At 51.1% G+C, this 23,258-nt stretch overlaps 1 protein-coding gene across 1 annotated transcript in view; it reads left to right on the forward strand.

Moving 5' to 3' along the window:
* MYH9 (myosin, heavy chain 9, non-muscle) overlaps nucleotides 1-12,835 on the forward strand; it is a 112,749-nt gene extending 99,914 nt beyond the window's left edge. The window contains exons 28-41 of the mRNA XM_006890160.1: nucleotides 2,142-2,348; nucleotides 2,501-2,605; nucleotides 2,845-2,997; nucleotides 4,842-5,090; nucleotides 6,890-7,102; nucleotides 7,186-7,398; nucleotides 7,590-7,751; nucleotides 8,877-9,005; nucleotides 9,822-9,910; nucleotides 9,992-10,115; nucleotides 10,815-11,023; nucleotides 11,348-11,456; nucleotides 11,557-11,729; nucleotides 12,685-12,835. Coding sequence (XP_006890222.1) covers nucleotides 2,142-2,348; nucleotides 2,501-2,605; nucleotides 2,845-2,997; nucleotides 4,842-5,090; nucleotides 6,890-7,102; nucleotides 7,186-7,398; nucleotides 7,590-7,751; nucleotides 8,877-9,005; nucleotides 9,822-9,910; nucleotides 9,992-10,115; nucleotides 10,815-11,023; nucleotides 11,348-11,456; nucleotides 11,557-11,729; nucleotides 12,685-12,802 — 2,253 coding nt within the window. The 3' untranslated portion in view covers nucleotides 12,803-12,835. The remainder of the gene's footprint in view (nucleotides 1-2,141; nucleotides 2,349-2,500; nucleotides 2,606-2,844; nucleotides 2,998-4,841; nucleotides 5,091-6,889; nucleotides 7,103-7,185; nucleotides 7,399-7,589; nucleotides 7,752-8,876; nucleotides 9,006-9,821; nucleotides 9,911-9,991; nucleotides 10,116-10,814; nucleotides 11,024-11,347; nucleotides 11,457-11,556; nucleotides 11,730-12,684) is intronic.
* The last annotated feature ends 10,423 nt before the right edge of the window (nucleotides 12,836-23,258 follow it).

A 23,258-nucleotide genomic window follows, 5' to 3' on the forward strand; every position in this document is an offset into this window, starting at 1 on the left:
GAGGTGCCCTCCCTGAGGTGCCCTCCCTGAGGTGCCCTCCCTGAGGTGCCCTCCGAGAGGTGCCTTGGGTGCTGGTGGGGTGGCGTAGCTTTCAGAGGGGCCCCACCTGGGAGACCAGCCCCACAGCTCTGCACTGCGGGAGTGATGTAGAGTCCACGTGGCCCAGGTGGATGACTGCCAGGCCCCTCCCAGTTCCCACTCTGTAAATTGGGCAATTTGTGCCTCATTTTCCTCTTCTGTTACAACAGATAGTAGTAGACCAGGCTTACGCCACTCTGTGAGGATTAGAGGAGTTGGTAATGTGTGTGAACCACTTAGATTGTTAAATTGCCGACATAGATTTTCGTTCTGCTCCTGTGCTATCGTGTGTATGTTGCTAGGAGGGGCTATTCCTTGGAGAAGAACATGATGCTGGCAAGGGTGTAGGGGTCTATGAAGGAGAAGAAGACCCTCGACTCAGAGGATTGACATGGTGACTGCTGCAGTGGGCTCTTGTGTGTCAGGAAGTGTGAGGATGACACAGGACAGAACAGGGTTCAGATCTTTTGTTCGCAGGGTCTCTGTGAGTCGTACTCGACTCAACAGTACCTAATACAACAGTGTATTATCCTTAGTTTCTTCAATCTACTAGACCAGAAAGTTTCAAGCCATCAGAGCAACCCTGAAATGACTTGTGTCAGAGGGCCGGGGTGGCCCCTTTCTGAGCCTGACTTTAGAAGACCCCAGGAGGTTGGCAACACCAGTGGTGCTGACCCAACCTGATTTTTGACTCAGTGGTGCTGCATCCCTTCAGCTGGACAGTTCTGCTGTCTTGGGGCTTGCAGCCACCCCCACACAGCAGCCTATGAAATGTATTTATTTTTATTTTATTAAATTTTTGTGTGTGTACTGTCAAATCGGATTTGACAGGTACAGGAGGAGATTGTCCCTCCTTCTCCAGCATAGCATCTGGTGGATTCGAACTGCGTACCTCTGGGATTGCAATGCAGCTCTTTGCTGTTAGGCCGCCAGAGCTCCCTTATAGAGTAGTTTTAGAAATCTGTGTGGGTCAAAGCCTTCCCTCATTCTTCTGCTCGTTTCCCTCGGTGTGTTTTCACCTGATGCCCCGTTATGTTCACTTGTGGGCCCTTTTACCTGGCCTGTGACCCCGTGGCACGATCAGTGCCAGTGAGGGTGGGATTGTTGCATTTGCTTTGTAAATCCTGCTTTTGTAGTTTTGGCAAAAGCACATGACATCATTACCTTGAACAGAACATGGCAGAGGCTTTGCTGGAAGTCCGTAAACCTCATTTCTCTCATCCTGTGATACTGCTAAAGTTTTAATATTGGCCGTAACACTTTTGCTTTGGTTTTGTGGTGCTTTCAGCTAAAACAGAAATACTACAGGTGGGTGGCGTTAGTGAACAGAATCTTATTTTCTCTCAGATGCCAGAAGTCCGAATTCAGGGCACTTGCTGGATCAGGTCCTTGTCCCCTTTCAGCTTCTGCTCCTTGGCCATCTTCTTGTGGGATGGCTTCTGTGCCCTGGCTTCTGTGTGTACCTTAGGGAGGATCCCTATGGCGCGATAAACACAGAGCTCTGGGGGGTGTAGTCTATAGGGAATTGCACTTCTAATCCAGTGGTGGTGTCTCTGGGGTTCCAGTTCACCACAGCTCTGTAGGAGGAAGAGGGGCAGTCTCCTCCCCTGTGAAAACTGGCTGGAGGGTCAGGTATGAGTTACTTCTGACTCAGTGGCAGTGAATTTGGTTTTTTGGGTGGTTTTTGTTTTTGTTTTTGTGTGGCCTAAGGGGCTTGCTAGCCATAAGTATTTCAAATCTCCCGGTTGCTCTGTGGGAGAAAGATGAGGTGTCTCTTCCTGTGAAGATTTACAGTTAACTGTCTTCTGTTGGATCCTTCTCTCTATCCTGTGAGGGCGACTGTCAAGGTTATTTTAGAGGTGAGGCCTTTGTTCAGCGTTGCCCACCTGGGAGGGCGGGCATACAGGCCAGGCCGAGCCCACAGCTCCCTGTAAGCACACTGTCCCGTGAATGTGTCCAATGTGGGCTCTGAACATGGCGGCTCTTCCTGTGACGCTAGCAGGGTCGACTTCACCTCAGGCCCAGGTGCCCCCTTTTGACCACTCGGCTTCCTTCCCCACCAGGTGAAAGCCAACCTGGAGAAGGCCAAGCAGACACTGGAGAACGAGCGAGGGGAGCTGGCCAACGAGGTGAAGGTCCTGCTGCAGGGCAAGGGAGACTCTGAGCACAAGCGCAAGAAGGTGGAGGCCCAGCTGCAGGAGCTGCAGGTCAAGTTCAACGAGGGCGAGAGAGTGCGCACGGAGCTGGCCGACAAGGTCACCAAGCTGCAGGTGAGGCCCCTTGGCGGCAACCCTGTCCCGGGCTGCCCTCTGCCTCCTCAGTGGCTCAGACCCAGGTGAGGCCTCTGTGCTTCGGCTGGTGACTTCCTCAGACAAGGTTATGGTCAAGTTGATGGTTCTGAATCTCTCTCCTCACCGTGCAGGTTGAGCTGGACAATGTGACCGGTCTTCTCACACAGTCTGATAGCAAGTCCAGCAAGCTCACCAAGGACTTCTCCACACTGGAGTCCCAGCTACAGGACACTCAGGTACGGGCCGTCGCCGGGAGGACTCACGCCCTGTGACCTCGGTGCCATGCCAGATCGCGGGTTTTCATCCGTGAGGTCATCTGGTGACCACCTGCTCATCTGTACTCTCTGCGGGGTTCCCATTGGGCCTTTGGGAGGCTTTTCTCTGAACTCGAGAGGCCTCGAGGCCCGAGCTGCCCAGAGTGTGGGTGTTGGGAGATGTGTCCCCTAGTGCCCACACCACTCTTGTTGGGGTGCAGGAGCTGCTGCAGGAGGAGAACCGACAGAAGCTGAGCCTGAGCACCAAGCTGAAGCAGATGGAGGATGAGAAGAACTCCTTCAAGGAGCAGCTGGAGGAGGAGGAGGAGGCCAAGCGGAACCTGGAGAAGCAGATCGCCACGCTGCATGCCCAGGTGTGCTGCTGCACCCCGCCCCCAACTCCACCATACACCCCAGGGCTCAGGCAGTGGGGCAGATCTGCAGGTGGGGGGGCTTCTACCAGGCAGCTGGCCTTGACCCCGGGGGCATGCAGCTCCCCAGCTGGGCACCTCCCCAGCCATGACCATGGTTTGTGCACACTGGCAGAGCTGGGCTCCCAGCCTGGCCCCGGGTGGAATTCAGGGGCCTGTAAGCTTGCATAGAGGAGAAATAACATTTTTATTTCCGCTAATGGAAAAGAGTATTGAATATGTTCTATTGCTGGACAGCTAGGAGAACAAACAGGTTCAACCTAGAGAGGGTGAAACCAGGCTGCTCCTTGGAGGCAAGGATTCTGAAGCTTCATCTGATATACTTTGGGCATGTTGCAAGGAGTACCCTGTTCTTGGAGAGGGATGTCATGCTTGGGAGGGTGATGGATAGCGCAGGAGAGAAAGAATCTCGGAGATAGATTAACTCAGTGCCTGGGGTAATGGGAGTAGGTGTGTCAGACAGTAAGTTTGGCTCAGGATAGAGCAGGGTTTAGAGCGTTTGTACACAGGGTCGCTATGAGTTGCGGCAACTTGACAGCACATAACAAGAACAACGTCTAGCTGCAGTCCATCATTTTCTTTCGAATGTAAACGGTGTACTTAATTGATGTAAATGATACACCAGTTCTAAATTTTTTACCAGTCAGCTCTCCCTGAACGTATTTTCCCTAAGCATGCCACACTAATTTCTTCTAGCGATGTGTCTGAAACACTTTGCATCACATACTTTCAGAAGTGCCTTAGGCAGGAGAGGGTGGGTTGGCAGATACAGAAGCCGAGTCTTGTAGACATGGCAGAGCAGTGCCTGGTACCGTGAGGATTCACCAATCACATCGCGCTTCAGAACTGCCCTTCCCTGGCTTACTACTGCGCTCGCTGCTGGGAGCACCACCGGTTCACATCCTGCGACATTCTCTCTTGAGTTGGTGTGGTTGGTGATCCTGTGTGTGGTGGTTGGTTACCAGTCAGCTTGATTCCATTTTATCGGTGACCACACGTGTGCAGAGCAGAACTGATACGTTCTGATAGTGTTCCTAGGATCTCAACCCTTTATACCAAGGGACTCCAGTCCTGTGTCCTGTGTGCATATTACAACATCACTGGGAGGAGAAATCCATGAACTTCTCTAGACTGTAGAAGAGTTACTGTTAAGGGGCTAATTTGACACTCTAGTTTGCCAGCTCAGACACTCGCCCATTCAGGGTGGGCTAACAGGCCATTCCAGAGTCCAGGGAGGTGTAGCCAGCATGTTTGTGGGGGTGGGTTTCTCCCCAGGCGTAGGGAGGGGTGGTAGGATGGAGACGTGGGGGCTCCTGCCTCCGGCAGACAAACATTCCAGGGGGCAGGGGGCAGACGTTGAGGGAGCCAGTTCCTCCCTGGATCTGTCTTTGTAAAATGTCAGCCTCAGTGTGGGTTATTATTGAGGATCCTATCAAAATTGGGAGCTTTGGTGGCTTAGGGCATTACATATTGTGCTGTTAGCCAAAAGGTTAACAGTGCGAATCTACCAGAGGAAGGATAATGGACATTCTCTTCCCATAAAGGTTTATAACTTCAGAAACCCAACAGAGGGCTGGTATTAGTTAGTCCGTTGGCGGCAGTGGGATCCCAGTGCTGCCCTGTGACTGGAATCTTCCCCTGGGGTCCATGAGCGAGGCAGGCGCCCCTTTGCAGAAACTCCCTTTTCCCTGGGACCCTCTTCACAGTGTAGCAGGCCTGCTCCCAGGGACGGATGGGCTTGCTACCTGACCAGGTGTCATCTCACATGTCTTATTGTGCCTGCCCAGGTGACAGACATGAAGAAGAAGATGGAAGATGGTGTGGGATGCTTGGAGACCGCAGAGGAAGCCAAGAGAAAGATCCAGAAGGACCTGGAGGGACTGAGCCAGCGTTACGAAGAGAAGGTGGCGGCCTATGACAAGCTGGAGAAGACCAAGACGCGGTTGCAGCAGGAGCTGGACGACCTGCTGGTGGATCTGGACCACCAGCGGCAGAGCGTCTCCAACCTGGAGAAGAAGCAGAAGAAGTTTGACCAGGTGCGTGGTGGCTCGGCTCTGTCCTCCTTCCCCCAGCCTCTTCACCGAAGTGGTGCAGCCTGAGGCAGGGGCCCCGGCAGAAGGCCAGCGAAGCGTGGTGCTCGCCCCGCAGATCCAGTGCAGGGGAGGGGCCTCACGAGGGACAGCTCTCCTAGGTCCCCTTGATGTCCAGCTTGTGGGCGCCTGGGCAGAAAGCAGTGGGAGGAGGGAGTCTTTGTTTTTGTGGACATTTACAGAGTGAAACGTGATCCCATTCAACAATTCCTGCAAACACAAATCAGTGACATTGCATTCTTCTCATTGTATCATTATTACCACTTTTTCCAACTTATTACACCACCATCACCTTATAATCACTGTTCCCTAAACTTCCCACCCATGCTTAAAGTTATTTTTGGCATTTTGATCGTATGTGTTCTTGGCAAGAACTTCATTGTACAGGGCAAACATACCAGTGGAGCTAAACTGTTGTTTGGTTTAAAGAGGACTTATGGAAAAAGGTCAGTTCAAAGTTTAAAGATTATCTCAGGATAATAGATTTGGTGGTTCTCCCAGTCTCAGTGCACTCAGTAAGCTGGATTCCGTAAGAATTTTAAATTCTGTTCCGCATTTTACTTCCTTCTGATCAAGATCCAGCTGCCCCGCTTTTGATCAAAACATTCAGTAAGCATAGCTAATCGCTATCCATTTCTGGTCTCATGGCAAAGGAGGCAGTTAGACCAGCAACCAGTCTAGTTCCTTCTCCTGGAATGGGCCAAAACCATTTTTGCCAATAAAGTTTTATTGTAACACAGCCATGTTCGTTGACACGCTGCCTGTGGTTGTTTTTGTGCCGCCGTGGCAGAGCTGAGAGGTTGCTACGGAGACTTTACAGCCAGTCAGCCCTAAAACATTTGCTGTCAGAAGCCTCGAGAAAAAGTTTGTTAACCCATAATAAGTGAGGTGTGAGGCCAAATGGTGTGAGAAGATGGGAAAAATAGTCAGGGGTGGACCTGTGCAGAAGGACCAGAGGGGAATCTAATCCCCCATCAGAGGAGGTTGTAGGTGAGACTGGGGCCCCCAAGCAGTGTATTCCCCTTCCCTTCAGAGCTAACTCCAGCCCTTTGTTAAGGAGGCTCTAAGGGTGAGGAAGGTACTTCCTATAAGCCCGCATGGAAGGGGTGCTGTGAGACTTTCGGTTCCGTTACTATTCCTTGATAAGATTTAAACTGACTTCACTACACGGTCATAGGACACACTGGGCAGTGTGTGGTATTTTTGCATCAGCACGCACCAGTCCTGTTTGGGGGAGAGGGTCCTCATACGGAGGACGTGTGCATCGGCTGCCTTGTACCCCTCTGGTCAGCAGCCTCAGCTCCCGTGGCTCCGAGCCTTCTGGCATCTGGAGGTAGCTAGGACACCCGTGACAGAGGATACCACATGTGGGCGTCTCTAAGGAGCATGGTACTTACTAGCTCAGGTTAGATGGCTAGAGGTCTGAATTCTGGATGTGGCTCTTAGAGGAAGTCCTCTGTGCTCTTTTTCAGCTTCTGGTCACTGTCGCAGTCCTCACACTCTCTGGGCTGCCAGTGATGTGTATGTTCCTCCTGTGCGTGTCTGTGTGTTCTGTGCTGTTTCTGTGACTCAGAAAAGCTCAGGGCAGGGGCCCGCTCAGGGCTAGGGGCCCACCCTGCCCTGTTTTGGCTTCTTAGTATAACCAAAGAAAAACCAACAGTCAAGTGAGATCGCGCCCGCGAGTATAGAGGACTTGGAGCATATCTTGGTGACACAGTTCCTGGTGTTCTCCCCCCTTTTCCCAGCTCCTGGCAGAGGAGAAGACCATCTCGGCCAAGTACGCCGAGGAGCGTGACCGGGCCGAGGCAGAGGCCCGAGAGAAGGAGACCAAGGCGCTGTCCCTGGCCCGGGCCCTGGAGGAGGCCATGGAGCAGAAGGCCGAGCTCGAGCGGCTGAACAAGCAGTTCCGCACGGAGATGGAGGACCTCATGAGCTCCAAGGACGACGTGGGCAAGAGCGTACGTGCCCACCTGCTGGGCGGGGTCTGGGAGGGAGGCTAACTGCGGGGCACCCTGGTCCTGACATGGGCTCTCGGCGGCAGGTCCACGAGCTGGAGAAATCCAAGCGGGCCCTGGAGCAACAGGTGGAGGAGATGAAGACGCAGCTGGAGGAGCTGGAAGACGAGCTGCAGGCCACGGAGGACGCCAAGCTGCGGCTGGAAGTGAACCTGCAGGCCATGAAGGCCCAGTTCGAGCGGGACCTGCAGGGTCGTGATGAGCAGAGCGAGGAGAAGAAGAAGCAGCTGGTCCGGCAGGTGCGCACCCCGGCCACGGTCCCTGGGCCCTGGTGGGTGGGCGTCCTTGCCTGTCCCTCGCTCTGCCTGGGTTACGGTTCCCATCCCTCTGTCTCAGGTGGTTTTCTGTGGTTCCCAGTCCTCTTTGAGGCCGTGTGGACCCCATAACGTGGGCCGAGTACCACCCCTGAGCTGTTGGCCTTCCCCCTCAGGTGCGGGAGATGGAGGCAGAGCTGGAGGACGAGCGGAAGCAGCGGTCCATGGCCATGGCCGCGCGGAAGAAGCTGGAGATGGACTTGAAGGACCTGGAGGCCCACATCGACTCGGCCAACAAGAACCGAGACGAAGCCATCAAGCAGCTGCGGAAGCTGCAGGTGAGTCAGGCCAGGCCTCTGACCCAGCTGCCTGTGGCTGGTCCAGGGGGAAAGCCCTGCACCGCAGATGGCCGCTCAGAGGTCCACGGCCTGCTTGGGCACAACACGCAGGCCTGCTGCAGTATGGCTCGCAGCGGAATCGACAGCTTTGAGTCTGTGAAATAGACAAGCACATGCAGACCCAGGAATGCCATGGAGTCCAGAATTAGTCAGGAGTTGACCCCTGTTGCTGGGACACTTTCCAGCCTCAGTGGGCAAATGATTAAAGGATCTGAATCCATGACTCTGGGAAATCAGCTGAGCCTGGGACACGGGGAATTTCCATGTCCGCCAAGCATTAAAGGCTTAGTATCCAGCTCTGAGATGTCACCCTGTAGCCACTCCACATCAGCAGTGGATACATTTAAATTCTGTTGTGATTAGCATGGCAGGGCATTTGCTGGTGGCATTTGGCCTTTTTTTAAACAGGTACACAGGCACTCAGTGTGCCTGGGGTCATACCCTTTGACCTGGGTAATCCCAATTTGATATTTCATAGCCAAAGACAAGACAAAACCTGTTACACAAAGGATCTTTTGAGTCAAACAGGAAACTAAGGAGAAAACCTGTTTATTGCTGCGTATTGTGGACCTGTCAGTCCTGACAGTGCAGTGGTTAAGAGTTTGACTGCTAACTGAGTGTTCAGTGGTTCGAACCCACCGGGTGCTCTCTGGAGGAAAGATGTGGCAGCCTTGGGAACCACACGGCAGGTCCTGCAGGACACACTGTGTCCCGGAGGGGTGCTGCGAGCCAGCCTTGACTAGGCAGTGACAGGTTGAGTGTGGCCTCTGTGTGGTGTGTGTGCGTGAGGAGTGCAGCAGGCCAGCTGGACTCAGGTCAGAAAGAGGAAGCCCACAGAGTTTAGGAACCAAGCCGTGTTGGTTAAAAACAGTGTAACATAGATAGGAGGAACCGGGTTTGGTTTTTGGTCTCTGTTTCCTAAGTAAGCTGGTGAGATTGAACACCTATGAAGACCTGCCGCAGGTGCCTGTTGAGAAGAGCCTCTGGGCATGCGTGCTCTGGGATGGGCAGAGCGGGTGGACACGGGTGGAGGTGTCAGGCTCACCCCTCTGTCTGCACCCCCAGGCCCAGATGAAGGATTACATGCGGGAGCTGGACGACACTCGCGCCTCTCGGGAGGAGATCCTGGCACAGGCCAAGGAGAACGAGAAGAAGCTGAAGAGCATGGAGGCCGAGATGATGCAGCTGCAGGAGGTGGGTCGGTGCCGCAGGAGGGGACTTAGGGCTGCCGGAAGGGATCAGGGCTCCAGGAGGGGTCCTAGGGCTCCAGGAGGGGTTTTGGGGCTGCTCGGCACTGCAGGAGGGGGCTCGGGGCTGCAGAAGTGGTCTCGGGGCTGCAGGAGGGGGCTTGCAGGATGGACCTTAATTAGGGTCAGCCTCGCTTTGGCCAGCAGGTGGTGCTAAGGGTCTTTCTGTTGCTTCCAGAGCCCATGTCGGCTACTTCCTCCAGGCTTTCATTAATAAGTGGGCCTCCCTGGTGTGACTAAAATGTGTGTATAAATTGTGGCATCTGGGGACTTGTGGCCTGAGAGGAAGCTTTGTGTTAGTTCCCACCCTTGCTGTGCAGCCCCTGCTTGTCCAGGGACATGGTCTTCTGACCTCTCTGGCTTCTCACTTTGAATGTGTCCTGAGGTAACCACTCTTCCATGGGGTGGCCCTAGTGATTGTCACATGTTCCCACAGACTGTGGCCCCTCCACCTTCTGGTCGACCAGAACACAGGCCCCTGGCCCACCTGGTCAATCAGAACGCCGGCCCCTGGGCAGGGCATCCGTCGTGGTACCCCCCAGGACAGGCCTTGCTCCTCCCCTCTTTCCGGGCTGCTGCTGGGTTCTAGACACAGGTTGAAGGGCTTTGTAAACATGTAATGCCTGAGCCCTGAGTGCCTGGGAAGGGTCATCCTGTGGGAGAGTGCTGGCGAGGAACCGTGGAGAAGCCAGGCCTGCGGAGGGCGGGCCCCGAGGGAGGGCGGGCCCCGGCCCGGCTGTCATACTTTGGGTCCTCATGGCAGGAGCTGGCAGCGGCCGAACGTGCCAAGCGCCAGGCCCAGCAGGAGCGGGACGAGCTGGCCGACGAGATTGCCAACAGCAGTGGCAAAGGGTGAGCCTTGGGGGCATGGAGGTGGGTGGTGGGGCAGCGCCCACCTCAGGGACTGTCCTTGACTCATCTCCCGTCCCCCAGAGCCCTGGCGTTGGAGGAGAAGCGGCGCCTAGAGGCCCGCATTGCTCAGCTGGAGGAGGAGCTGGAGGAAGAGCAGGGCAACACGGAGCTGGTGAACGACCGGCTGAAGAAGGCCAACCTGCAGGTGGGCTCCGAGCTCCCCCACGTGGAATAGGGCCCTGCCACAGGGAATCGTGACCCCCATGGGGGGAATTGGGCGTGAGGGAAGTGGGAGAGGCTTAAACCGGGCTGCTCCTTGGAGGCAAGGATTCTGAAGCTTCATCTGACATACTTTGGACATGTTGCAAGAAGAGATCAGTCCTTGGAGAGGGACGTCATGCTCAGGAGTTTGGAGGGAGAGTGCAGGAGAGGAAGACCCTCTATGAGATGGATTGACTCAATGACTTGGCGTAATGGGGGTTAGGTGTGTCAGAGGACAGTAAGGTTGGCTCAGGATAGAGCAGGATTCAGAGGGGCTGTTCTTAGGGCCGCGTAACAAGAAGGGAATCGGGCCCTCGCATGGGGGAATCAGGCCCTGTGGTGGCCAGCTGGCCTGGGTGTTAGCCCCTCCTGATTGCTGAAGGGAACAGTATCCTGGAACCCTTCGATCTCCTCTACAGACCCTCTCTCAGGGGTTTATGTTGCCAGGACTGTTGTTCGTGGTGACATCCTTTTCTTGGACATCCGGAGCTTGAACTCCAAGGCCTGACACTTTGACATTTCCTAAGCAGAGGCTCCATCCTCTATGGGATTCAGATGTCTGCTTTATCCGTGCCCCTCGTGGTCCCCCCTCTCTCCCCCCGTCACTGGCCCTCCCAGAGTCACCTGTCTCCCCCCGCCGCAGATCGACCAGATCAACACCGACCTGAACCTGGAGCGCAGCCATGCCCAGAAGAACGAAAATGCCCGGCAGCAGATGGAGCGCCAGAACAAGGAGCTCAAGGTCAAGCTGCAGGAGATGGAGGGCATGGTCAAGTCCAAGTACAAGGCCTCCATCACTGCCCTGGAGGCCAAGATTGCACAGCTGGAGGAGCAGCTGGACAACGAGACCAAGTACGTCCCTGCTCCACCACCACTGACCCGGGCTGTGCATGCATAGGGCCCTACTGGGTGCTGGCCTCAGAGGCGAGTCAGGAGCCAGGACAGAAAGGGGGTATCAGTGCCTCTGGTAAGAGCTGGAACACACTGGGAGTGCTCGAGACACACAGTAGGCGCTTAGCATGCAGGAGGCGCTCAGCACACAGTAGCCCTTCTCTCAAGACTCTTCCCATCGAGGCCTCTGTCCCAGGCCTGGGCTTGTTGGCTGGACCCAGGGGAGGGCCTGGGCATCTGCCCCAACCCCCGCGTCCCCTGAGCTGCCGTGTCTGTTTCTCCCAGGGAGCGCCAGGCGGCCTCCAAACAGGTGCGCCGGGCCGAGAAGAAGCTGAAGGACGTCCTGCTGCAGGTGGAGGACGAGCGGAGGAACGCCGAGCAGTACAAGGACCAGGTATGTGTAAGGGACCCCCCTGCCCAGCGGAGGGAGAGGGGCTGGCGGCTCGCCCACCTGAAGGCCTCTCGCAAGGCCCACTGACCACGCATCTCTGCAGGCCGACAAGGCGTCCATCCGCCTGAAGCAGCTCAAGCGGCAGCTGGAGGAGGCTGAGGAGGAGGCCCAGAGGGCCAACGCCTCCCGCCGGAAGCTGCAGCGTGAGCTGGAGGACGCCACAGAGACGGCTGACGCCATGAACCGCGAGGTCAGCTCCCTGAAGAACAAGCTCAGGTGAGCCTGGCTGGCCTCGGCCTTCAGCCTCCTGCCAAGCAGCCCTCTTACCCCGAGTTCCCTAAAAAAGATGGTTGACTGACAGCACACCCCATCCCACTCGCTGCGGTGAGCCCGGCTGGTCAAAGCCAGGTCCAGCAAGCAGGCCGCTCAGGGATAGACCGAGAGGCTGGCCTGCCTGCCTCTGAAGTTTTGCTCGCTCTCCTGGGCCACAGCTCAGCTTTCAAAGGAACTGTAACTGTCATTAATCCCAGCCTGTCTTCAAGTCCACTCCTGGCGTGCTTGGAGTCCAAGGGGCACTCTTCCAGGCTGGGCTTCTTGAATTAGAAGCTGCTCGAGGTGCCATGACCCAGCTTGGCACTGCAGCCCCGAGCCTGACAGACGCTGGGTGCGAGAACACAAGCGTAGTCTCATGCCACTTTTTTTTTCATGCCACTTTTAAAAGCTTAGAGGCATCGTTGGGTGCTCTGGGTGAAGTGAGGTACCCCAGCAGCCTAGGGGGAGACACAGACAGCGTTTTCTCCAATATTCCTACCTCGTTTGCACAGGAATCTTGTATTTTTTTTAATTTTAGCATAAAGCAACAAGACCAGACATCGTGGTCAGTATTGAATGTTGGTCCACGTGCCCTGCCTGGGTCACTGTGCACTCTCTCTCTTGGTGCCAGCTGCTTGATAGTGGGGCCGTGCCCACAGTGGCATTTTGCAGGAGGCAGCGCTCTGTGGTCCCCCCGTCAGTCAGTCCCGTTTCTGTGACTGTTCGATGCTGGCGTTTTGTGTCACAGTGTCTGACGCGCCGATGTGTTGCAGGAGGCTTTGCTTACCTGCTTTCCCTGCCCTGCCGTTGTGTCTCCCCCCGGGGAGAAGGGTGCAGGGTTTGCAATGTGTGAGCTATGCTGTGTCCCATGACCCGCGCGCACCCCCAGCCCACTGACCCTCGGCCTCTGCTCCTCCAGGCGCGGGGACCTGCCCTTTGTCGTGCCCCGCCGGATGGTGCGGAAAGGCACTGGTGACTGCTCGGACGAGGAGGTGGACGGCAAAGCGGATGGGGCCGATGCCAAAGCTGCCGAATAAACCTCTCTTCCTGCTGCTGGGACAGACGGACAGACAACTCCGCCGCCCCTTCCTCACCCCACAGCGGCCCCTTCTCTGCCTTCTGGAGACTGCTGTGACTGTAACCCCCACCTCCCCACGTCCCTACCAGGCCAGGCGACTTCCATCCAGCCTGCAGATGGCGCTCGTCCTCCCTGCCTGTCAAGGGCATTGGCTTCCTCCGCTGCAGCCTCCTCAGCTCCCCTCCTGCCCCTCCTCCCAGAATCCGATACCAAAGAGTCAGGGTCCAGGGCCCCGGCCCTGGGAAAGTGGCCAGTGGGCTCTCCAGGCCTCTTGCCAAAAAAAAAGCACAAGATGGCGAGTCAAGGAGGGCGGGTCCCCGAGGTGGGCGAGCGTTTTCTAGGAATCTATTTTTCTTTCCCACTAGAGGAGTTTGGATAGCCTGGCTCCCCAGGAGAGCTGGTGCCTCCCCCTGGCCCCACCAGCTGCCTGTCCCCCCTCTCTCTGCTGTCGGCAATCACACGTGGTGACCTCATACACCCGATGCCTCGCAGGTCCCCACTCGAGGGAGTACTCCGGGGGTGGGGGCGGGCAGAGCAGGCCTGCTAGTGCCTCTTCTGTGCCGGGCACAGAAAGCTGGGGCAGGAGAGAGAGAGTGACCGCTCCTCCCCAGCCCCACCTGGGCAGCAACACTCTCCTCTGTCCCCTCCTGATTCCAAAATGTCTCAAGTGCAATGCTGACGCCCCGGCTTTGCCGAGGACAGCCTGTCCCCACCACAGCCAGGCTGGGGGCCAAGCAGACAGGGCGTCGGGGTCCTGCTGGAGTGACCAGCGGCTTCTCCCAGTACCCTTGGGGACCAAATCTATTTAATGGTTAAGGGACTTGTCCCAAGTCTGACAGCCAGAGCGTTACTGAGGGCCGGGGGCCCGCCCGCCTCCCTGCACCTACTCCAGGACCGGGGCCGGGGGTGGCCAGTCTGCACCGTCGACTCCACATACTTTAAAAATCCATCCTCTGTCTGTGCAGATGGTTTTTCACAGGAAAAAAAAAATAAAGGGTTTTCTTTTTCTGCCCCCTCTTGTCATAAGAGATGAAATTCAAGTCTTCATCACTGCCTTCCCTGGGAACCATGTTAAGAAGGAGTAGCTTTTTCTACACTGGTCGACACTGGTTGCTGAATTGACCTGTATTCTTAACTATTCTGTATATGCTGCATTTAGACTTACCTATGGCAAAGAAGGCATTATTATTATTATTATTATTTTTTTTAAAAAGGAAACTTTTCTCAATGAATCATGAAGATATGCAAAAGCTACGTATGCCGACAAAGCTCTGGATTCAGGTCCCAGTTGCTGCCCCAAAGGAGTAACTGGTACTCCGCCCCCGCCCCCTTTTTTATATATATATATAATAAAAGTGCCTTAGCATGTGTCGCCGCTGTCACCACTACAGTAAGCTGGTTTACAGATGTTTCCACTCAGCGTCACAATAAAGAGTGCCATGTGCTATGAGCGTGTGTCCTTTGGCTGCCGGTGGAGGGACAGGTCTGGACGGGCCGTGCTTGCTGTTGGCGAAGGCCAGAGGGAGCTGAGCCGCTGAACCAAAGGTCACTCCTTTCTGGCTGTTTGGATCCCCCAGAGGCTCTGAGGAGGATAAAGGGTGTTCTCTTAAGGTGTGACTGACAGCCTCGGAAACCCAAGGGAGGGTCGGTTCCCCCTTGATGGCAAAAAGCCGATTTCCTAGATACAAGAAGGACCTGCTCCAAGCTTCCAGAAGGTGGGTGCGAGTGGTGGCGGGGGAAGTCTTGAAGAGAGGTTAGACTGGTGGGCTGCAGGGGAGCTCTGGTGGCCCAGGGGTCGGGGTCACACAGCCAACACAAAGGTACGCAGTCAGTCTCCTCCAGTGCAGTTTGCTGCTGGAGGGTCAGCTGAGTCGGGTATGGTGAACGGTGTACAGCAGCCGTAACCAGTGGCCTCTTGGTAAGTGCCGTCCACCCTAAGACATGCAGTTTGAATCCACCAGCCGCTCTTTGGGAGACAGCTGGGCATTCTCCTGTGCGTGGGGCGGGTCAGCTCTGCGTCAGTTCCAGCCTGACAATACACACCAACAACAGGGCCCCAGTGGCTCATGAGTAAACTCTCAGCGCTGGTGGCCTAGTGGCAAGAAGCTGCACTGCAGTCCCAGAGGTTTGCAGTTTGACTCCACCAGATGCTTTGCTGAAGGAGGGGGGTTAATCTCCTGTACCAGTCAGATCTGATTTGACGGCACACACACAAAATAATTAAAAAACCCTCAAGGTTCTCTTGTCCATGATCTGATTTGCTAAGCCCCTCAGACATCTGTGTGCTGTCCTGTTGTGAGGTACCACTGAGTCATGTATGACCCCCCCATAGCAGCCTTATGAACAACATCTGAATCCTGTCCCATCCCCACACTTCCTGACACACTGTAGCAGTCACCCCATCAACCCACCTGGTAGAGGGTCTTCCTCACCTTTGCTGACCCTCTGCCTTTCCAAGCATCATGCCCCTCTCCAACGAACAGCGCCTAGTAACACGTCCGAAATATGTGAGGCAAAGCTTTATCATCTCTGTCTCCAAGGAGCACTCTGGCTGCACTTTCTTCGAGACATCCGTTCTCTTGGCGGCCCACAGGATGTTCAGTGCTCTTTCTCCAACACCACAGTTCAAAGGCGTCAGTTCTTACTCTGTCATGCCTATTCATTGTCCAGCTCTCAGATGCACAGCAAGTAATCGGAAAGCTCATGGCCTGAGTCTGATGCATCTTAGTCCTCAAACTGACATCCTCACTCCTCAATAACTTTGAGATATCCCGAACCACAGACCTTCCCAGTGCGATATGTCTCCTGATTTCCTGACTGCTAGTTCCAAGGGTGTTAATTGTGGATCAGAGTAAGATGAGGTTGTTGACAGTTTCAAGCTTTTCTCCGTTTATCATGATGTTGCCTACCAGTCTAGTGGTAAGAGTCTTTGTTTTCTTGAACTGAGATACAATCCATATTGAAGGCTGTGTACTTTGATCTTCTGCAACAAGTGCTTCAGGTCCTCACTTTCAACAAGCAAGGTTGTGTCGTCTGCATAACAGAAGTTAATGATGAGTCTGGCTCTGATCTTGATGGCACATTCTTCATAGAGTCCAGCCTCGAATAATTTGCTCAGTGTACAGATTGAATAGATAATGGAGAGAATACAACACTGGCATGCTCTATTCTTAATTTTAAACCATATAGTTACTTGCTATGAATCAGAGCTGGACAGTGACTAAGGACGATGAAGAATCGATGCCTTTGGCATCGATTTGAGTTGTGGTGCTGAACTGAAGAAGAGTATTGAGTATACCATGGACCACCATAAGAACAAACATCTGTCTTGGAGAGGGTGAGACCAAGTTGCTCCTTGGAGGCTAGGATTTTGAAGCTCTGTCACACATACTTTGGGCATGTGGCCAGGAGGGACCAGTTCTTGGAGAAGGACATCATGGAAGGGTGGAGGGACAGTGCGGGAAAGGAAGACACAGTGATGAATTGACACAGTAACTAGGTTAAGGGGGATCTGTGTGTCAGAGTCAGTGAGACTGGCTCAGGATAGGACATGGTTCAAAGCCATTGTACATGTTGTTAGGTGCCGTCAAGTCACCTGTGACTCATAGGGACCCTATGTAAAACAGTCCTAAACCCTGCTCTGTCTTCTGCAAATCTTATTGTCTCTGACACAGCTACCCTCATTACCCCAGTCACTGAATCAATCCATCTCATCGAGAGTCTTCCTCTCTAGCACTGTCCCTCTACCCTCCCAGGCATGATGTCCCTCTCCAATGACTAGTCCTGCCTTGCAACTTGTCCAGAGTATGTCAGATGAAGCTTCAGAATCCTCACCTTCAAGAAGCAGCCTGGTTTCACCCTCTCTAGGATGAACCTATTTGTTTTCCTAGCAGTCCATGGTATATTCAATACTCTTCTCCGGCACCACAGTTCAAAGGTATTGATTGTCCCATCATCCCTAGTCACTGTCCAGCTCTCTGATGCATAACAAGTGATTGCCAAGGCTATGGCCTGGATCAGGCGCGTCTCCAGACTGACATTGTTCCTATTGTACATAGAGTTTCTATAAGTTGCAGGTGATTCAGTAGCATGTATCAAATGTTTCCTTATTATGTTTTCACAACAGTCTCTTGGTCTAGTTATAGATTTTGCATAAACACGATTCAATATGAATATCAAAATCTCAGGAATAGGCTTGAAACATTGAACACCAATGATCAAAGACCGGATGAGTTGTAGGGTGGTATCAAGGATCTCATCCATGAAGAGAGGAAAAGGTTATGACAATGAGAAGGGGGGCCCCAAATTGATGTCAGAAGAGACTGAAAACTGCACTAGAGCACTAAGAAGCCAAAACAAAAGGAAAACACGTCGACGTAAAAGAGCTGAGCAGAAGATTTCAAAGGGCAGCTCAAAAAGACAAAGCATTTATAATGGAACGTGCAGAGAGTTGGAATTGGAGAAGAAGAAGGGAAGAACTCACTCTCTATTTGAGAACTAACAAAGTGATGGCCTGTGTATCATGACGCCCCAAACTATGCCCGTGGCATTTCAAATACCAGCCCCGTCACTCGGGGTGGATGGGTTCCAGCCAACTTCCCAGGGATAGGGCTCAGAAGAAAGTCCTGCCTGCTCCGAGAGTTAAGCCGCAGAAAGCAGAACACTGTGCAGTATAGTCTGGAAGACAAGCTCTTTAGAGTGAAAGGGGCTACACAGTAGTTGCAACAGCAGACTGAAAGGTACCAACGATCACAGGACAAGGTGCCTGTGGCTCTGGTCAGCATTAAGTTAGCTTGTCCAGACAGCCAGCTGGGGGGAAACGGAAGCCTGCAGGAGGGGCCCGTGTTGGGTCCAGTGTAAGAAAGGGATCATTTTTATCAAGAATTACCCAAACACCCCACGGACCATGCTCTTAATGTGAGATGTCACCTGGGACCAGTCACTGCCACTTTGGCCCTTTACCAGCTAAGACATAGCATCTCGCTGCCCCAAGTTTGGTCTCTGGAGCAGCCACATCCTCTGCCCAGGGGAGGTGATTAGAAATGACTTCAGGTGCTTTCCCAAACCCTGGAATCAGCACTTGCATTTTGAGAAGATCCCTAGATGATTCCAAAGCATCTAACTAGCATCTTGACTGTCCTCAGAGAATGTTCCCAGGGGTCAGCCTGAGCCTATGGCTTGTTTTGGGCGTAGTTCAGGCTCAGAACACTAGGGGGAGCGCCGCCCTTAGAAAGCTCTGCTGCTACAGTTCAGCCGAGCACCAAGGAGGGTCATTGGTCAGTCCTTGAATCTTAGCTGCAGAAGGGCCCACACTGCTGGGAGTGGACTGAGAAGGCTCGGAGCCTAGGACAGTGAGGTCCACCTCACGTACAATGCATGAAGTGCGACATAACCGCGTGTGTGCGACTCTGAGATTCAGACAACTCTTGGCTGTAACCCGTCCCACGACTGGTCTCTAGGCAAGAGGTCAGCAGGTCCCCAGGTGGTCTTGGATTCTACTTTCCACCCACAGCCAGCTCCCACCGAATTTCTGCCCTTCTGCTCAGTTCTGCTGTGGCAGATGCTCCCGTTCTTAACACTTGGGCCCCTGTGTGTGATTTCCCCCTCCCCCTCATTGCTGCCCCAAAGGTGAGCGTTTCAGGAGGCAGGTGCCGGGGACACATCAGTGTAGGGGTCTAGATCTCAGTACAAACTATCTGAGATAGGCCACCGGACATTGCTGAGACACTTGTCAGACGTGTCATCACACAGGACAGCTCCTTCTGCACCGGTCCCCCATCTCCGGGCCCCTCTGATTTCACAGAGACCCCAGACAACCCTGAAGCAGGACTTTGAACCCAGCTATTCTACTTCCACCCCCGGCTGAAATCTGCATTTTAACTAGGCCTCCAGGTGATCCTTATGTACCTGCCACCTGGGGCTCTATGAGAATCTCCTGGGTTGCTTGTTACTCTGGATTCTGATTCAAGATTCTTAGGGTGGAAGTACAAACTATCCACAGGAGAAGCCCAGCTCTGATATCCTTCCACAACCACACTGACTCCACCACCTGCCCTAAGCTATCTGAAAAGGTGTTGAACATTAGTGTATGTATGTTGTGTACCCTGGAGTCAGAACCGAATCATAGCTCACCTCCACTGAGTTTAAAGGCAGTAAATCACTTGGAAGGAGAATGCCCATTTTTCTTGGTGTAGTGGGTGGATTTGAACCACATGCCTGCCCTTGGGGTGGCAGTGCAACTATATTTACCACTAAGCCACGAGAACTCCCTTCAACATTTTTGTTGTTGTTGTTATGTGCTGTTGAGTCACCAGGAACTCACAGTGACCCTATGCACAATAGCTCTGAATCCTGTCCTATCCTAAGCCAATCTCACTGTCTTGGACACACCTGCTTCTAGTACTCCAGTCACTTTGTCAGTCCCTTTCACCCAGCTTCTTCCTCTCCTGCATTATCCCTCCTCCCTCTCAAGCATGATATCCTTCTCCAAGGACTGATCCCTCTTGGCAGCTTTCACAAAACAGGTGAGATAGAGCTTAAAAATCCTTGCCTCAAGAGAGCAAGTTGATTTCACCCTCTCCAGGACATACTTGTTTGTTCTCTTGGTGGTTCATGGTATGTTCAGTACTCTTTTCCAGTACCACAACTGAAAGACATCAATTCTTCTGTCATCCTTATTCATTGTCTAGCTCTCGGATGCACAGCAAGTAATTGCAAAGACCGTGGCCTGGATCAGGCACAACTTAGTCTCTAGCCTGACATCGTTGCACTCTGGAGAGGTTCCTCACAGCAGACTTTCCTAATTCAATTTATCTTTTGATTTCCTGGCTGCTGGTTCCAAAAGTGTTGATTGTGGACCCGAGTATGCTGAAATTGTTGACAATCTCAATCTCTTCTCCATCTATCCTGGTGCTGCCAATTGGCCCTGTGGTAAGAATCTTTGTCTTATTGATGTTGAGCTTCAATCCATACTGAAGACCACAATCCTTGACTTTCCAAAGCAGATACTTCAGGTCCTCCTCAGTTTCAATGAGCAAAGTTGTATTATCTGAATAACACAAGTTGTTGATGACTCTTCCTCCAATTCTGATGCTACATTCCTCCTCATAAAGTCCAGCCTCCTGAATGAATGTAGATTGAAAAGGTAAGGAGATAGGATGCATTCCTGACACACTCCTTTTCTGATTTTGAAACATGCAGTATTTTGTTGCTCTTTTCTGAAAACTGCCTTCTGGTCCAAGTATAGGTTTCACATGAGCACAATCAGGTTTTCTGGGATTCCCATTCTTTTAGCCACAATTTGTCGTTATCTACACAGTCAAATGCCACAAAATGACATATATAGAATTCTGAAGAGAAAAAGTTCCAAGAATTCTAAACTCAGGAAAATTTCCCCTCAAACATGACAATGAAATGGTAGCATTTCCATGTAAAAAAACCAAACCAAAACAACAAAACCCAGGGGAATTTATAACTAAGCCAAACTTAAAAAGAATACTTAAGGCAGTTCTTTGGACAGAGATACATCAATAGTAGACAATAACAAAAAATTAACATACATGATATTATTTAGAAACTGATTAAGACATGTTGTTGTTAGGTGTCATCAAGTTGACTACCATTCATAGCAATCCTGCGAACAGCAGGTCAGAACCTGGCCTGATCTGGCACCATTCTCTTGGTCTCTGATAAGATCGAGCCTATCACTACAGTCTCTTTGTCAACTATTATTGGGGTCGAGTCTCTCGTTGACCCTCTACCTTTCCCAGCAGCATAATGCTTCTTTCCAAGGAATGGCCTTTCCTGATAACATGCCAAAAATACTGGGGAGGAAGTTTTACCATTCTTGCCTTTTAAGGGAACATAGTAAAAGAAATTTTACTACTTCTACAATTATACAAAGTTTTTGTAACACAGATAAGCTGAACTCTGAACCCCAATGAGTTCCCATTTGGAGATGTGCCACAGCCAGAGTCCCATTCTGCCCAAAGCTGCTCATCTTGGAGCTCCTTCCCTGGTGTAATCTGAACTCCAAAGCTCATTGAGCCTCCTCAGATGCTTGTCATCAGGATCCTGACAAGGTATCATCTTCACCTGGGACGTTATTCTGCTGTTTGCCTTGTGTACTTGGAACATAGTCCAGGAACAGAAGATTAGAGACAAGGACCTTTCCCTAGAACAAGCAGAGAAGAGTGAAGAGAGTTGAGGAACTTGCCAGTGCCACTCCTTAGACCAAAGAGGACAATAGACTTCAGGAAAGAGGGCAGCCAAGTGAGAGACTTTCTTACAAAGACAGCATATTGAAGAGCTAGGAAAGGACCTGCCAAGAGAAAAAAGCTAGGGAACCTGGCTTCATCACTCCACAGTCCAAGAAGGAAAATAGACTTCAGGAGAAGGAGATACAATCAGCTCCACAGGACCAAAAAGGACTGCTGGTAGACCAAATTGTCCACTCCCACAGATGGAACACTTTCAGCCTGCAGCTAATTAATAGTCTCATAAAGTTAAACAACTATAACCAACTGGCTCAGACATAACAGAAACAGCAGAACACATACAATAAAATATATACAATTAAATAAAACACATATCATTAAAATTATAATGACAAGAAAGCATCAGGCAACAGAAAACAATGTGAACAAAAAAATGAAACAAGCCTTCTTCCAAGAAAGCAGAATATAGCACAGACCCAATTAATACCCCAGAAACAGAAAGGCAGAAGAAATATATTGGCATGGAGTTATATGAATTACTACTGAAGAATGTACAAATTATGGAAAAAGAATGGAAGCCAAAAATAAAGTGAATTCTCTAGAGACAGGAAGCCAAAAGAAATATGTTGAGGTGCAGTTATATGAAGAGCTACAGAAGAAGGCAGAAATGATGAAATAAAAGTTGTAAACCATAAATAGAGCTAATACTCCAGAGACAGGGAGCCAGAAGGAATTTATTGACATGGAGGAATATGAACAACTACAGAGGAAATAGCAAAAGAAGGAAAAAAATTTGAAATTATACAGAGGCATAAGATCTTAGAAAATTATCACAAGACAGAGAAAGGATAGCCCACACAGGATGGGAAAGAAGAGAAACATATGAAAAAGCAATCCTGGGTATTAAAACCAAAATAACAAATGCTTCCAACATGCTGGAGGGACAAATAAACAAACAAAAACCCAAAAAACAAAAAACCAAACAGAACAAAAAAGATGGAACAGAGAATCAGTGATCAGAAGGAACAACATATATATGATTAGAATCCCAGAACATGAGGGGTAAATCATTAAAAAAAAATGTGAAAGAGATACTAGAAGAAAACTTCCCTGGTATCAGGAAGAATGAAGAATTCCCCATTCGAGAGGCTCAGAGAATTCCCTAACAACAAAAAAGTCAAGATATATCATAGTCAAATTCTTCAAAATTAAAGATAACGATAAAATGCTGAAAGCAGCACAAGCAAAACAAAGAGTCATCTACAAAGAAGAACCAATTAGATTAAATTCTGATTTCTCAGCAGAAATCATGTGAGCAAGAAGATAATGGTAGAGAAAGTGTAAAGAAAAGAGTTGCTGTTCAAGGATCCTGTACCCAACAAAGCAGTCCATCAGATATGAAGGATCAATATGAAGGTCATATGCAGAAAATCAGGAACTTAAGGGATTTGTGAAAACAAGACCAACTCTACAAGAAACTCTAAGGGAAGGCCTTCACACAGAGAAGGGAAATGGATGGGCCACAGTAACCAGAAAAAAAAAATCGAGACAAAACAAAATAGTAGTGATAAAATCTATCCTGTCAATAATCACACTTCATGTGAATGGCTTGAGTTCACCAAACAAAAGTGTTGCAGAATGAATAAAAAAAAAATACCCAACAACAGAAAGCCCATCAATATGTGGCCTACGAGAGATACATCTAAAATGTGAGGAAAAAGACTAAAAATCAAAAGCTGGGGGAAAAAAAATATATCAAGCATACACACAAAAATCAGAGATTAAGCAATATTAATGTCTGATAAAATAGACGTCATGATCAAAACCATCATAAAAGATAAGGAAGGGCATTATATAGTGGTTAAAGGCATAGCAGATAAAGAAGACATTACAATTTGATGGGTGAAGGGGGTGAGGGAAATTGGAGAAATCTGTTCTGGAAAACAGTGTATTTGAATTTTGTAAATAAACTAGTATAATAATAATGGGAAAAACCCCAAAACACCAAAGAAAACATTACCTTCGTCAATATCTATGCAGTGAATGATAGATCTGTGAAATATAAAAAATAACAGACTTGAATAAAAGAATTAGACAACACCATAACAGTGGCAAGAGATTTTTTTTAAGGAATACTTATTAATTTATTTAATAGATACGGAAAATTCATACATTTTTGTTTTGTTTTTAATAATTTTG

The sequence above is a fragment of the Elephantulus edwardii genome, unplaced genomic scaffold, assembly GCF_000299155.1.
Source record: "Elephantulus edwardii isolate Elephantulus edwardi_28Jun2011 unplaced genomic scaffold, EleEdw1.0 scaffold00086, whole genome shotgun sequence".
NCBI lineage: Eukaryota > Metazoa > Chordata > Mammalia > Macroscelidea > Macroscelididae > Elephantulus > Elephantulus edwardii.